The sequence below is a fragment of the Pseudorasbora parva genome, chromosome 12 (genome assembly GCF_024679245.1).
Source record: "Pseudorasbora parva isolate DD20220531a chromosome 12, ASM2467924v1, whole genome shotgun sequence".
Lineage (NCBI taxonomy): Eukaryota > Metazoa > Chordata > Actinopteri > Cypriniformes > Gobionidae > Pseudorasbora > Pseudorasbora parva.
This window is the reverse complement of record NC_090183.1, coordinates 41,074,051-41,089,617: the sequence shown is the minus strand read 5'-3', so window position 1 is coordinate 41,089,617 and position 15,567 is coordinate 41,074,051. Positions and strand designations below refer to the sequence as shown.

At 37.3% G+C, this 15,567-nt stretch overlaps 1 protein-coding gene across 1 annotated transcript; it reads left to right on the top strand.

Annotated features, from left to right (window-relative positions):
* Positions 1–733: 733 nt before the first annotated feature.
* On the top strand, positions 734–15,420 carry capza1a (capping actin protein of muscle Z-line subunit alpha 1a). The gene is made up of 9 exons (XM_067460319.1): positions 734–810; positions 6,340–6,403; positions 7,043–7,094; positions 7,372–7,435; positions 10,044–10,250; positions 10,370–10,449; positions 12,258–12,408; positions 14,202–14,264; positions 14,410–15,420. Exons 1-9 carry the CDS (start codon positions 772–774, stop codon positions 14,548–14,550), a joined length of 861 nt encoding a protein of 286 aa, XP_067316420.1. The 5' UTR covers positions 734–771; the 3' UTR covers positions 14,551–15,420.
* Positions 15,421–15,567: the final 147 nt, after the last annotated feature.

Here is a 15,567-nt window from a genome sequence, read left to right as displayed (position 1 = left end):
GTTCAATGAAGAGTGGTAGATCTTGGTTTTAGAAACTAGGCGTCTTCGTTTCCGTAAAATCAGAGAAACTATATATTCCAATAGGCGTAGTGTATGCATAACCAAATATGGCTCGATAGCATTTGTAGAATTCTAAGCAGAGCAATATATAATGGATGGAAATGACATACATAGTTCATTCCGAACAATAAAAGCAAGGCAAGATAGAAGCCGACTAGTAGTAGGCCTACCTCAATACACATTAAAATTGATGAATTAATTAAATATTATACCTCATAATAGAAACAAGACGTGCTTATTTCTTTAAAAAAAAAAAGAAACTTGTATAATTAGGTATTTTTAAATATTTGGTACTTAGAACAACAAACAATATTGTTAATGGAGTATATAATTTATAATAAAAAGTATAATGATTTATAATTAATTTATAATGGAAATTCAGGAGCAAACACACAGTTACTGCATAAAATGAAACAAAAGTAGGCTACAGGTTATATGCTTAAATAATAGGCTACTGGAAAGCACTATTTCGCTTGAAAGATTGTCAACTTTCTGAATCAAAACATTTTAAAAGAAAAAAAAAACAAGACATTTCAGCTAAAAAGCTTATTCTAATATATTCTTTATTAAAGCTTACGTGACACAAAATGCGATAAACAAACTTCAACAGCTAAACACAACGTTGAGTAGGTAAAGATGCAATTTTGAACTCTTTATGCATGTTTTCCCGTGATGCTGTTTGACAGACAGGGCAGGTCCAATTGAGCCAAGATGGCGGACTTTGAGGAACAGCTTACTGACGAGGAGAAGGTATATAATTATCTATTTAGGCTTTCTGATGCATCTTCTTTAATCTGTTATTAGTATCTGTACAACTTTCATATTGTAATGAATATGTCATATATGTTATTATGGACATTGGATATTTTAAAGTCTATAATATACGCGATGTAGAGCGTGCTAAGGAAGCTAGCAGGCTAACTGAAATTCGATCTAATCGATGATCGCATTCTCAAAAGACGCTTGACCATGTAGATGGTGACTGAGATTAAGGATTAATATGATGTTTACTTGTTGAAAATGTGTTTTATTCGATAATATTTGTGGTTTCACATCGAGATCGGAAGTATTGTTGAGTTTACGGTTTATTAGTAGAGGCTTGCTGGTGAGGCATCTAAATAAGGCAGAAAACAACTTCATCAGGATTAACAGTTTATATGTTGTGTATAACAACATGCATATTTACAGTCTTGCACTTTTTATTCTCTGTCATACAACTTAGCCTGTTGTGACAGCTGAGTGTCATATAACAAACTTATTTTAGAGCACTGTTGCTATGTGTATTTGTTTCCAATCTCATCGCATATATAAATGGCTTCTTTTAATGTATTTTGCCGTTTTGTATGTTGGTACTGAGACCAAGGGGAAGTGCTTTGCTTGCACTGAAACAGGGGCGCAACCTCAGCCCTGGTCTTGTTTGTATTCTCAGCTGAGTGACGGCGACCCAGCCCTCTTTCTGCATGCTCTTACATGCGCGTGGCTCTTCCGGTCTCATGCACTCTCCCTCTGCCACCGAGCCGATGCGAGTCACGGCGCTGTTCTAATGTGCGGTCTCGCCCCTCCGGTTCTGCAAAGACGAAACAGTCATGTTGAGGCCAGTCAAAGGAGGGAAGAAGCATTTCAGAAATGCTTAGATGTGGAAAGCGTGTTGCAGCTGCAAACTCGAGATTTAGTGGCACAGATGTGATATTTAGATACCCCTGATAAGTTGTTTAACATCCGTGAGAGCCAAAGATTGCCTAAACTATATTGCTAGCACAAGTTTATATATATATATATATATATATATATATATATATATATATATATATATATATATATATATATATATATATATATATATATATATTAAAAGGATAACATTGTTAGAGACGCACTATTTTGGTATGCTTTGAAAGTTTTAAAGGGACAGTTCGCCCAAAACTGAAAATTCAATCATTAATTCCTCAGCCTTATCTCCCGTACCCGAAGAGTTTTGTGCATCTTCAGAACACAAATTATTATGTTGGATGAAATTTGAGCGCTTTCCGCCCCTCCGTTCGAATTGAGCAGTTTAGTCCAAATTTTCAAACGCGATCACTTTGTATGATGAACAGATTGATTTTAGGCTTTTATTCACATAAACATTCATCCACTCGTACCTGTTTGCTTGACGTGCAAGAACCAATGAGGTTCATTCTCGTCTGTCAAGCATGTTTGTTTGAGCTTCTGTTTGTGTTTGCTGATCAATGTTTACATGTGAATAAAAGTCTAAATTCATTCATTTAAAATGAACAAGTCTCTTCAGAAAATGTGGACTAAATCGCTCGATTCCTATGCAGTGCATTAGTTTTGCAATCTCTTTATGAACTTTTCGAAGCATCAAAGTGGTAGTTAGCACAAATATATTAATTTGTGTTCCTAAGATGAACAAAAGTCTTACAAGATTAGAAACTACATGAGGGTGAGTAATTTTATTTTTGGGGGTGAACTATCCCTTTATGATTTTTTGGAAGATTTTTTGTCATTAATTGAAAGCCGATTCCTTTCTTCCTACTAAAAGTGCTTCATTGGGATATTGTGTGGGCCAGTGGTTATTAACACATCTTTGCATTCATTTCACCTCACTGCCTATCAGTAATATTGTTTGAGCATGTGACTAGAAAATTTGTACACCAAATTATTTTTTGTCAGGGTGATTGGAACAGAAAATGGGAATGTGTGCTTTGCTTTATTTCTACATACTGATCAAATTGAGGTTTTAGCATTGCTGTCCTGCAAGAGAACAACCCAGAGTCCAGTCAGCAACCATCAGAAAATGTCAAGCTCAGTCATGATTGTGTTGCACATATTTTAGCTTTGATGCAAGGAATGTTTTGGAGAAACTTCTACACTGTCCACAGAATTAATAGTTGTTATATGATGTGTATGTTGTTGTGACATATATTTTCTCAAATGGTTTGCCTGTCTTTAATAATTCTAACAATATGATATAAACCATTACATTTTCTAATAGCCTAATCATATTGGTTAATATTATTGTGACAAAATCTACTCATATGACAGGTGGTCTTTACATTGTTGTTTGTTGCTAGTCTGTTAGGTTGGTCAGTGAAGACAGACTCTGTGCTTTCCACTGGAATGAGTCCAGAATGGGAGTCGTCCATGGAGTCAGAGCAGGACTCGGTGTCACTGCCTGGCCCATAATGCTTACATGTGCACTGCTAAGAAAAGCCTCAATCCTGCCACCTTCTAAGGAGTGACCCGATGAGGGCACAGTGTTATATGTAACGGTTCTCTGTAGACAATCGAACCACACTGCTTGCGCAGTGGTTCAACTCAAAGCTGATGATGCATAGCATCTATTATATGCTTAGTTGAAAATAAAGCATAAAACAGTAAGACAGAGTTATGCTAATTAGGGATGCACCGAAATAAAAATTATTGGCCGAAACACAGAAAGAAATGATGCCAATTATTACTAATTGTTACCAACAGTAACCATTGTATTTATTGCTATGACTGTAAATTTACTAAAAATCAAGGCATTGCAATTACATGAATTAATAATAAAGTTTCAAATAATAAAACAATAACAAATTATGCATACATTTATTTAGCACATTGCAACAATGCACAGTATAAAATAAAATTCAAACTAAAATGTTTAACTTGACCTCACTCATGTGTAGCCTACATTAAATAATATACAAGCCCACTAGCCTGCAGAAAGGTACAGACATTTAATAAAGTAATCAAATGTAAAATAACTGCATATTTAACTGTTTAAATTAAAGATTAATCCTTATTAAACTTACAAAAGCTATTCAATCAAGAGCAGTGAGTGATGTCCTTATCTTATGTTTGACATGAAACAGAGTAAAGGTTATTTGCCCTTTAAGACCTAGTGCACGGAAATGTCGTCTTTCTTGACCGTATAAAGTTCATTTAAGGCTTATTCAGACTATGTCTGCTTGGAGGATGCTCATCAAGATGGACATGTTGACATACTTTTTGTGTGAGTTTGTCCGTTTAAGCGCTGTGAGACGAGTGCGCACTTTTGGATGATTGCACAGAGAGATCTTCTCACAGCACGCAAGCTCATTTGCGTCTTCTGGCTCTACATCCGGATGCTGAAGGAAAACATGACTGGTCATATTCGGACATACGGCAGCATTCGCATATTGAACAAAGTTTACAAAGAGAGACCGTTTTGCCCGGTTTTCTTTTCTTTTTGCTGTTGTTTTAGTGTATCATTGAGAATCCAGTAATGTTACGTTTATCCATCAACAGAAACATAAACAAAGCATTATTTTCAAGTTGCAACCCATATTATAGATGCGTCTTCAGATGTGAGATGAACCACATACGTCCACACCGCAGATAATTGCTTTAGAGAAGGGATGCGTCTCAGTCAGATCCTTAGTTCTGTTGTCAGGGCACTGAACAGGACATAAGTCAATGGGCTGACTCCCTTATCAGTAACCTGACAACTTATCTGATTGAGATGCACCCAAGCGCCTACAGGTCGCGGTTTCTGTTTGCGTCATCACATTTCGGCCGTATTGTTTTGGTGATAAAAGTATTTCGGCTGAAAACCGAAAATGCGCTTTTGGGCCATTTTCGGTGGCCGAAAATTCGGTGCATCCCTAATGCTAATGTATACCAATGTCCAGTGACTCTATGCCACAGTGGACTGGTAGCCTAATGCTCCGTGACGGCTCGTTGGGCTCGGTAATGTTGGTCGCAATTTGTCAACTAACTGCAAAATCGTGTCGTGGGAGTCTGTATAATATTTACAAGCATTTCATCATCAAAGCACAGCGCTAGCTGGGTTTTCCAAAAGTATCTCCACCATCAAAACATTGCTGCTCTTCATATTATATAATTAATAAATGTAACGCTCTCTCAAAAAAGGATTTGTGTACTGTAATTTTTACCGCTGGATTTCTAAAACGTTTAAAGTTAGGACACCAGTAGGGTTCTCCTAAAGTTAAGACCGCTTTTAGGATTTTTTGTCGAGTTAGGATGCTTCTGTAATACCCGTTTCCTATCCATAGTTAAGATAGGATTATGCATTTAACAAATGTCATTCTGTAATAGCCTTTGTCCTGAAATTGCCATGGTTACCAAAAAAAGGACAGATAAGAGGATTCTAAAGTTACGATCTTTCTGTAATATGCCCCCTGCTTATTAAAGGCCCACTGAAATCAAAATTGAAGTGTTTTAGCTTTTAGTATGACTGTTAGCCTTAAAGTTATGAATAAGAGATATAAGCATTCAAAATGTAAAGTCTCTCACTTCTGTTAAAACGAATCTCAGATTTTGGTGACATCATCGCAGACTTCACCTTCTCGTCAAATCTTCTGTCCAATCAAAATGCTCTCTATAATCTAAAGCCCGCCCCCTAGACTGCTGAAGCTGTGGCTGAAATCGGTCCGTTGTTAACACACATTTACTAATTTCTACATGTTGAAAGGCACATAGCACACACTATATATGTGATAGGAAACGATTCAGTATAAATTTGCTTTCATTTAAGGTGAATAAAGTCTGTTTTTACGATAGTTTCACGCACCGCAGCAGCGCGCACACCCCAACGGCTCTGGTCTAAATTTAGACTACAGACACGAGACAGTCCGCGCTGACAACAAACATATCGGACCCATTTGAATTTTGCACAGAATGCTGCATTTCAAAGCGATATGGAGGAGATTATGATGATGAACAGTGTTAGAGGAAACTGGCTTTACCAAACAGAAAGGTCTTGCGCTCTAGTCAAACTGTATATTACCGAAACGCTATTGGCTGTTTCAAAAAAGGGGAGGAGCTGCTAACAGCTGAAGCCGTTTCAGGGGAAATTACGGCAATGCGGCGCGTTTCTTTCAAGGCACTTCAGTGGGCCTTTAAGAAATGTCATTCTGTAATAGCCTTTGTCCCAAATTCAGTTCTAACTGAAATTGCCATGATTACCAAACAGATAAGATAGGATTCTAAAGTTAAGATCGTTCTGTAATATGACCACTGGTTATTAAGGCACCATTTGACTGTTTTCAAATGAAGTGCAAAGATACCAGCTTCTTTTTAGCTGATAAGTGTTGTTTGAGGCTCCTAGTGTCTATGGAAATGTTATGCATAACAACTCACCCATTCTTGAAAAGTGACCGTTTTTCTTGGGTATTTTTAAGGTTTTAGAGGTTTTCTGGAAGCTTAGGGTTTGAATAAACACTTGACACAAATTTTGCATGTGCAAGCAACACTCACATTTTCTTCATAAGTTTTACTGTTCTTTTTCCACAGGTCCGCATTGCTGCAAATTTTGTCATCCACGCCCCCCCTGGAGAGTTCAACGAAGTCTTCAATGGTAATCATGAAAACAGATATCATAAATACAGAGCACACCTGGCGTATTGCATGCATACTTCATTTTATAATCTTAATATGTTTGAATGTTTTTGAAAAAAGTCTCCTTTTCCCAGCAAAATTGCTTGTATTTGATCAAAAATACAGCAAAAACAGCAATATTGGGAAATATTGCAATTTAAAATAACTTTTTTGTATTTTAATATATTTAAAATGTAATTTATTCCTGTGATGGCAAAGCTGAATTTTCCTGTCTTCAGTGTCACAAGATCCTTCAGAAATCCGTCTATGCTGCTCAAGAAACATTCATTATTATCAATGTTGAAAACAGTTGTGCTGCCTAATACTTTTTAGGAATTTGTGATTCTTTAATGAATAGAAAGGGCAAAATGTTCAAAAGGGCAATGTATTAAAAATATTTGTTTCTAACATTATAAATATCTTTACTTCAATCATTGCATTCTAGTTGAATAGAAAGTTTTAATTTCTTTCCAACAACAAAAAAATTCTTTCTGACTCCAAGTTTTTTATTAGTAGTGTATGTCAGGAGGAATTATAATGACTATATTGAAGTCACAACTTGCTCGCTAACATCATAATGTTCACATGATATCACATGATGCTCTTTCTTTGTTTTCAGATGTGCGGCTACTGCTCAATAATGACAATCTGCTCAGGGAAGGGGCGGCTCAGTGAGTAGCCTGTATTATATGAACTTTATGAATGCATATTATGTTACTATCCTCCCTGTCTCTTTCATTAGTCTGTTTTCTTCAACGGGCCATATGTGCACAACCAGTGTCTTTCAGTTTATATAATACCCTTCCCAAAATGAATATCTATGGAGAAATTATATATTTAGCTCTGTGGCTTTATCAAAAGTCCTTGATAATTTTGTGAATCATAAATCAGAGATTAGCTGTTAATGGTTTAAATGTGATGCTAAACGTTGTGTTCTGTTTGTGACAGTGCCTTTGCCCAGTACAACATGGATCAGTTCACACCTGCTAAACTTGATGGAAGTGAAGATCAGGTGATTAATGTTCATCTAACGTTGACAGGAAGTGAAATGGACCCTATGTACTTTCTTTAAGGGGTAGTTCAACCAAAACTGAAAATTCTCTCATTTGCTCATTCTCATTCCATCCCGAATATATATATGACTTTCTTTCTTCAAATAAACACAAATTAAAGATTTTTATAAAAATATTCCATCTTTGTAAGTCCATATAATGCCATTGAAAAGCCGTCGCTTGTTTAATGCTTCTGTATACAAAAATCAAACTGGATTATTACAATTAATGGTAAAAGGAACATTTGGAAATGCAAACTGATATTTCCTACTGACACATAACAGCAAAGGATATAAATAACTAGCTTAAAACCCTTTGGTGAAAAAACAAACATTTAAAAAACATTTATTTTGCACAACGGAAAAGTACAAAGTGCTCCGATTGATTTTTAATTTTAATCTGCTGCTAGTCAAAACCCTTAAAGGTTTTTTTCCCCAAAAATAAAAATCTCACCCTCATGTTGTTCCAAACCCGTTAGACTTTTGTTCATCTTCTGAACACAAACGAAGGTCATCTAATGAAATCTCTAATGCGTGTTCAGGCTGCAACGTCTGCTCTTGCATCAACATGTCGTGAAGAAAATTCTTCTCAATCTTGCAAAAGTAATGACACAAAAATAAGACTTTATTGGACAGGGCAACAAAGACGAGATGCCTGCAGGACATCTGACCATCTCACTCGCACTTTTATACAGTTCTCTAACCAGTGATCTCATTTGCAGGTGCACTCCTTCTTTTTCTCTTCCTGGAATCTCTCCAACACTTTCACCACAGTAACTTCATTAATTGGCTATAGCCTGTTCTCTTTGTAAGGGTGGGCGACTGCCAACTAGTCAAAAACTTTTTTTTATTGTTCCAAAAAAAGAGATTATTCAGTGTTTTTGCCTAATTATTTTTATACATTTTTATGTTGAGGGCCATGTAAACCAAAAAAAAACAACATAGTGTGAAGGGCAGATGCCAAATGCAAGCAACTTGCAAGCTAAAATCCCATTCTCACAGTCATGTAGTCCATGAGGCCTTCAAAATACATCTGACTTTAAACTACTACAATTGTTTTCTATAGGACGTGGTGTTCTCGTAAACTTCCATTGGAGATTAAGACTTTGTAAAAAAAAAATAAAAAAAAAAAGATTTTGCACAATCAAAGCACTTGCATTGCTTTATAAAATTGTGGTTAAACCACTGGATTCACATGGATTACTTTTATGATGTCTTTACTGCCTTTCTGGGGCTTGAAAGTGGTAGTTGCATAGCTGTCAATGGAGGGATAGAAAGCTCTCAGATTTCATTAAAGGGGGGGTGAAACACTCAGTTTTAGTCAATCATGTCAATCTTGAGTACCTGTAGAGTAGTATTGCATCCTTCATATCTCCGAAAAGTCTTTAGTTTTATTATATTTATAAAGAAAGATAGGCTGTACCGAGCTTTCCGGAAAAAAAACGTGCGGCTGGATGTGTGTCGTGTCGGCGGAGCTAAAGAATGACGAGCACGCGCAGCTATTCCGTTGAGAGCGTCTGAAAGCTCTGACATCCTTAATCGATGTTTCTCCTTAATGGAGAAATAAACGGTATCCTAAATAAACCATTGAGATCAATTAAATGCAGCTATACATATATGATCCAGAATCAGATCTAGAGGCTAAAATTGAAGCAGCAACAACGACTACAGCAGTACGTCACAATGGTAACGTTATGTACTGTAAACTGTATTTGCTTAGCGGCTTATGCTCACGAGTTTTACAACATTTGTGTGTTTCCTTGTGGTTTATGAAGACATAATTTGGTTTATGGACTATTGTTTGCAATTTAATGTTCGCAGTAGCAGCCGGAATGGTTTTACATGTCAGACTAGTGCATTTTAAGTGTTTAGCACTAGGGCATTGCAAAAACAATGGAATAGTAGCGCATTTGAATGAAAGAGTCGATACTCGATAGCTAACATCACAAAGACATTTGAAGCAGCTTTACTCACTGCCTAATTCCAACATGTGATCGTGAACCTTAATTGCTGGAACCGCTCCATCAATCCAGAGTTGAACTGGGCCTTGTTTATAAAAACAATCGTCTCCGAAATGTAGGAAACAAACAAAAACACCTGCACAACTGTCCCAAACACACTTCTTTGGTGACATTGTTGACTTCCCAAAAGCATTTGCGCGCTCACGCTTTAGTCGCACACACGCCCTTCCGGGAGAAGATCCCATACTCTGAAAAAACTTTCCGAAACTTACTTGTGAGAAACTGGAAGGAGTATTTTTGGCACAGAAATACTCCCATCAAAGTTCAACTTTTTTGGTGAAATTTTGTCCATGTTTAGGATGGGAATCCAAGTCTTTAACAGTGTAAAAAGCTCAGTATGCATGAAACAGCATTTCACCCCCCCTTTAAAGATCTTTGTGTTATGAAGATGAAAGGAACGAAAGTCTTAGAGTTTGGAATGACATGAGGGTGAATAATTAATTACAGGATTTTCTCTGTTGGGTGAACTAACCCTTCAAATCTACAGCAGTTTGTATTTTAAACTGAATATTGTATTGAATTGTATTTAAACTTCTTCCAAACTGCAGGTTTTGATCACAGAGCATGGAGACCTTGGCCACGGCCGATTCTTTGACCCTCATAAGAAACAGTCGTTCAAGTTTGACCACCTGAGGAAAGAAGCGAGTGACCCACAGTCTTATGAGGGTGAGGCCGCCCTCAGGCCGTGGAGGGATGCTTGTGACGAAGCTCTGAGGGCGTATGTCAAAGACCATTACCCCACTGGAGTCTGCACTGTGAGTTCACTAGATCTCATCTCAGCTTATGCTAATGGAATAGCTCATTTAATAATGCAGTTAAGTGAGAGTGTGGTTTATGCCACACGTTTGCTCATTTCTTTTATTGCTGTCTTTAGGTTTATGGGAAAACCATTGATGGACAGAAAACCATCATTGCCTGTATCGAGGGTCATCAGTTTCAGCCCAAAAATTTCTGGTAATTTCTTTATATTTTATCCTGTTTCTAATAGTGTGACTTGAGCTTTAAAGCTTTAGTTCACCCAAAAATAACAATCAAGTGCCATCATTTACTCACCCTGGTGTTGTTCTTATGCTGTATGACCTTATTTATTTTTTCGGACTACAAAAGGAGAATTGATCTTTTTTAAATGTCCTGCTCTCACTCGTCCAGACTATTAGCGCTGCAGTTCACTCCAACTCACCCAGAAAAAAGCACGCAAGTAGTGAGAAATCAAGATGAATAAAAACAACAAAGAAAGTCATCGCGTTCACATGAAAAAGAAGTCATCACATTCACATCTGTCAATTATTCTGACTGTCATCTGATGCAAAGAAAGTATGCAAACTTTTTTTTTACAATACTTTCTAGGAGTGGTATGTTGTGTTTTTAGTTATCAACATCCTTGATTCTGATGGCAATAAAATCAGTTAATGTTGAAAATACCTAGCATTCCCATTAAAACAGTTACAGTTTGAATAGGGCTTATGTATGAATTTCCTGGGATGCGCCTGGTCAAATTGATTGAGAGAGCCTATTATACTAAACTGCAGAAAATATTAATAATAAAGAATGAGTAGGTGTGTCCTGGCTCATCTTTGATCACCAAGATGACATTTTTAACCGTTTTTTTCCTGTGAAAATTGTGTGAATTCATGCCTCAAAATAGCTTGACTGTAACTACACCCTAGCTTAATTTAATATATGCTGTTGCATGAATATGCAAATTAGCCCCACCTCCACTCACTCGCACCAGCTCAGATATCCGCTCGCTCAACTCATAAACAAGTCGATGTATCAGTATGGTTATGCATTTTATGTATCGCTCTACAACATTAAATGCATAGCGGCAATTAATGATTATATTTTTTCTTGACTGTTATATCAAACAGCTAATGATGTGTTGCTAATGTTACACAAACTATTAGGCATATAGTTCATCATAACATCGTAATATGCTTCATATAATTAATCCACAAAATGCACCCGATTTTGAATATCAACAGAAAAATATACCGGGATAACCTGCCTTCTCTTGAGACTCCCTTACTTCAAAGCACAGTTAATGATATGCTAAACCCGCCCACACAATGACGTGATTGGTAACAAGATAGTTTGTGACATCAGAAACACTAGCGATTTATTATTTTTATTTTGTTTTGTCTTTTTTTTTTTTTTCTGTAGTTTTAAGGAGAAAATACTCAGCAATAGTGTTGGCATGAATTCATTAGCTTGTCTTAAAGCATGTTAACTACATAGACATACAAACGATGTTAAAAACTAGATTTTTACCATGGGGGTCTTTTAAAGCAAACTCATGAGTTTAAAAAAAAAACATAATAGTTGTTCACTGTTTGCTTTGAATTAGGCTGTATATCTGGTGCAGAGACTGACTTTGTTCCAATTATGATATATGATCTTTAGATGTGTGGAATGAGCTCTGCCCCACCCAGATTGTGACCTTGCTGTATGTAGATACAATTATGTCTTCTGAATGAAAAACGTGTGCTAGACGGCAAAGGTCGCCTACACACTGTACTGACAAACTAGCTTTGCTCTTTGACACATACAGACAGCACAATGCATGGCTTAACGGCACAAAAGAGCATATTTCTTTGAGATGTCATATCCATAACATGGATTTCTAGGAAGTAAATAGTGAATGGTCTTTAGTATAGTAATAATCCTGTGTGAACGATTATGCAGGATTGCATAGAAATGCCATCAGTCTTGTTCTTGTCCCTAAGACTAATTATGTTGAACTTCCTCCATTTCTCTGCTTACAGGAACGGGCGCTGCCGATCGGAATGGAAGTTCACCATTTCTCAGGCCACTGCTCAGGTGGTGGGAGTGCTGAAGATCCAGGTTCATTATTATGAGGATGGCAACGTGCAGCTGGTCAGCCACAAGGATGTGCAAGAGTCTCTGATCATCTCCGTAAGTTGTTTGAACCTGAGCTGCTTGGGTTTTTGTGAGAGTCCTTGAACCCAAGACTTCCTGTTAATCAGTACGACACAAACACCCTGTCTGAGAAAGAAACAGCCGGCTGACCTAAGAATGACATTTCTAATGACAGTGGGTGTGGTACTGCATTGATGGATAAGTCTTTTTGGTGTATCTGCTAATATTGTTTGTTCTCTGAGCTTTGTTGTTGAGTTCTTAGATTTGTATAGTTAGCTAATTGTTAAAATGTATTGAAGTTTGGGGACAGTAAATGTTTTAAAAGAAATGAATACTTTTATTCAGAATGAATTCATTAAATTGATCAAATAAATGGTTTCTTTTGAACTTTCTGGTGTGACCACGTTTCGCGATATCAGCATGACGGAGTTGAGTTAGTGGCAAAACCTTGTTTGTTTGGTTTCCAGTAGCGTTCATTTGGGAACAAAACTCCTTCTCTGCATATTCTGTGAGTTTAGGTAGCTTATAACGCTCACCTGAGAACACAGCATGCGTCCTTTTACCAGATTTATTACGTAAATAATTTATAAACCTATGCCAACACAGACGTAACGCACATCACTATGTTTCTTAAAGGTCCCGTTCTTCGCGATTCCATCTTTCGAACTTTAGTTAGTGTGAAATGTTGCTGTTAGAGCATAAATAATACCTGTAAAATGATAAAGCTCAAAGTTCAATGCCAAGCGAGATATTTAACAGAAGTTCCCTTTCAAAGCCTACAGCGAACGGCCTTCAGGAATGACGTCACTAGAACAGTTTGTTGACTAACCCTCCGCCCACAAGAACACGCAAAATAGGGGGCAAAATCACGTGGAGAAGAGCGCGCATTCAGCGCTTGCATCTCCCCGTTATGGTAAGAGGCGGGACCTTTCCGGGCAAAGTGCGCTAAGCTGCTGTCCAATCACAACACGGGAAGCGCTGGCCCAATCAGAACTCGTTACGTGTTTCTGAAGGAGGGACTTCATAGAACAAGGAAATCATCAGGCCGTTTTTAGGACAGAGGAAACAGCGCTGGACAGATAAGTAAATTGTGTGAAAAATACTGTTTTTTTACACGCGAAACATGAACTCATGTTATGTTGCACACTGTAAACATAATCAAAGCTTCGAAAACACGCGAAGAACGGGACCTTTAATATGCAAATTGCAGTTCATCGCAATTTCAAAAAAGAAGTTTAAACCCTTGCTTTGAGTTTGCATGTTTTGATGTCCACATGTTCTTCTTTAAGAGATTACTGTGGCTGTAGCATTTATTTTGTACAAAGTGGCCAAATATTAAAGATTAAGTGGACATTTGAATGAAATGTGTTTTGATCAATAATAAACAAGGATTTGATCATGACGTAAAGTGTAACAACAACAATAACCTGCACAAGTTGGAGCCTTGTGCAGGCAATTATAATACATAATGTTCATGAGAAGATTCTTTATGTGCATTACATTATGTATTTTAAGTGTTTAATAAAATCATATGATTACGTGCCTATTGACCAATTATTATTGCTTAATTGTAATTTTATGTATTAAGTAATTTTAAAGGCTATTGTTCACTTAGGTATTTATATTACCTAAGTGAATGATTAATCATCAAAATAATGGACCGATTACTCGATTGCCAACATAATCATTAGTGACAGCAGCACTAGATTATTGCGATTCGGGACCGTAAACTTCCTAAAAACCTTCCCATTCGGAATTAAGTGAGCTAAATTGGTGCTTTAGTTTTTTGTGGTTATTTAGTGATCTTTTTTGCTCTTATATTTCAACAGAATGAGGTGCAGACTGCCAAGGAATTTGTCAAAATCATTGAAAATGCTGAGAATGAATATCAGGTTTGTTTCCCAATTGACTTTGATGGGTTAGTCATTGTTTTACAGTACTGTTGTTAAATGTTACTCTTGGAGAAATGAAATCTTATATAGCACCTTCATATCTATAATGTGCGGAGTGAGATTTCCCTTTCTGTTTGATTTCCAGACGGCCATCAGTGAGAACTACCAGACCATGTCTGACACCACCTTCAAGGCCTTACGTCGGCAGCTTCCCGTCACCCGTACCAAGATCGACTGGAACAAGATCCTCAGCTACAAGATCGGCAAAGAGATGCAAAACGCTTAGACACACGGCATGCCTCCGCTCCTGCTCGCGTTACAAGCAAAGAGACAAGCTACGAGGGGCCCATATCTAAACCTGAACCTATACCTGAATCAAGGGCAGGGCCAAGGCGAGAAGGTCCTTCGAGAAGCGTGCTAAAATGTGTCTGTCCTTTTTTTTTTTTCATTTGTTTGTTTTCCAGAAGCCACGGTTTGACCTCAGCTGAAGAGACTGCCTCCTTATCTGTATTGTAGGAGGGCTGCAAGCTTTTAATGGGTTTAGCAAAAGTTTTTGCTGTTGAACAAATACCTCCCATGACACCAGTGTACACGTCACAAATCCCCACCCCCCGACATAATATCACTTACGCCGCCCCCCTAGATCAACTCTCCCAATGCTTGACACACACTGAACGTTTTGCACTTAGCCCATATGATCAATTGAGTCCATTTCGTTTCCTTTTTTAGCAAGCCGACACTCCAAAGTTTTGCTTCATGTTTAGCCATTAGATATCATTTAACCATACGTAGCCCTGGCTGGTTATAATGAATGTCTTCACACCATTTGCGCGATGCGCTTCACACAATAATTGGTCTTTTTAAAGCATTGTCGTTAGGTGCCATCATTTGAATGTGCTGTCAATTGATCACAGAGCGGGTTGTGCCAAAGTGAGCATTGTATTTGTACAGCAAGTCATTTCAGGTTACTGTTTTGTGTGGAAATGGTCCCATCGCCGTACTCTGGTGTCTAAGAATGGTATATATACTGTATGCAGTTACACAAAATATTTGTTACCCCTCACTTCAGCCTCCTTCCCTAGCTTTTATTGCTAACTATTTTTTACAAAATGTAAGAACAAATATGATCCCAGAGGAATAAATAATTTGCACCAAACTGACTTCATTATTTTGTTTTATAATATTTTGGCAATAAAATTTTAATGTCTCGTATGTAGTATAAATTTAGCTGAAAATGAGGGTTACACATTTCTGCATCATGAATTCTGACATTTGTCCCTGAATCAGATCAGTTTGATTTAGT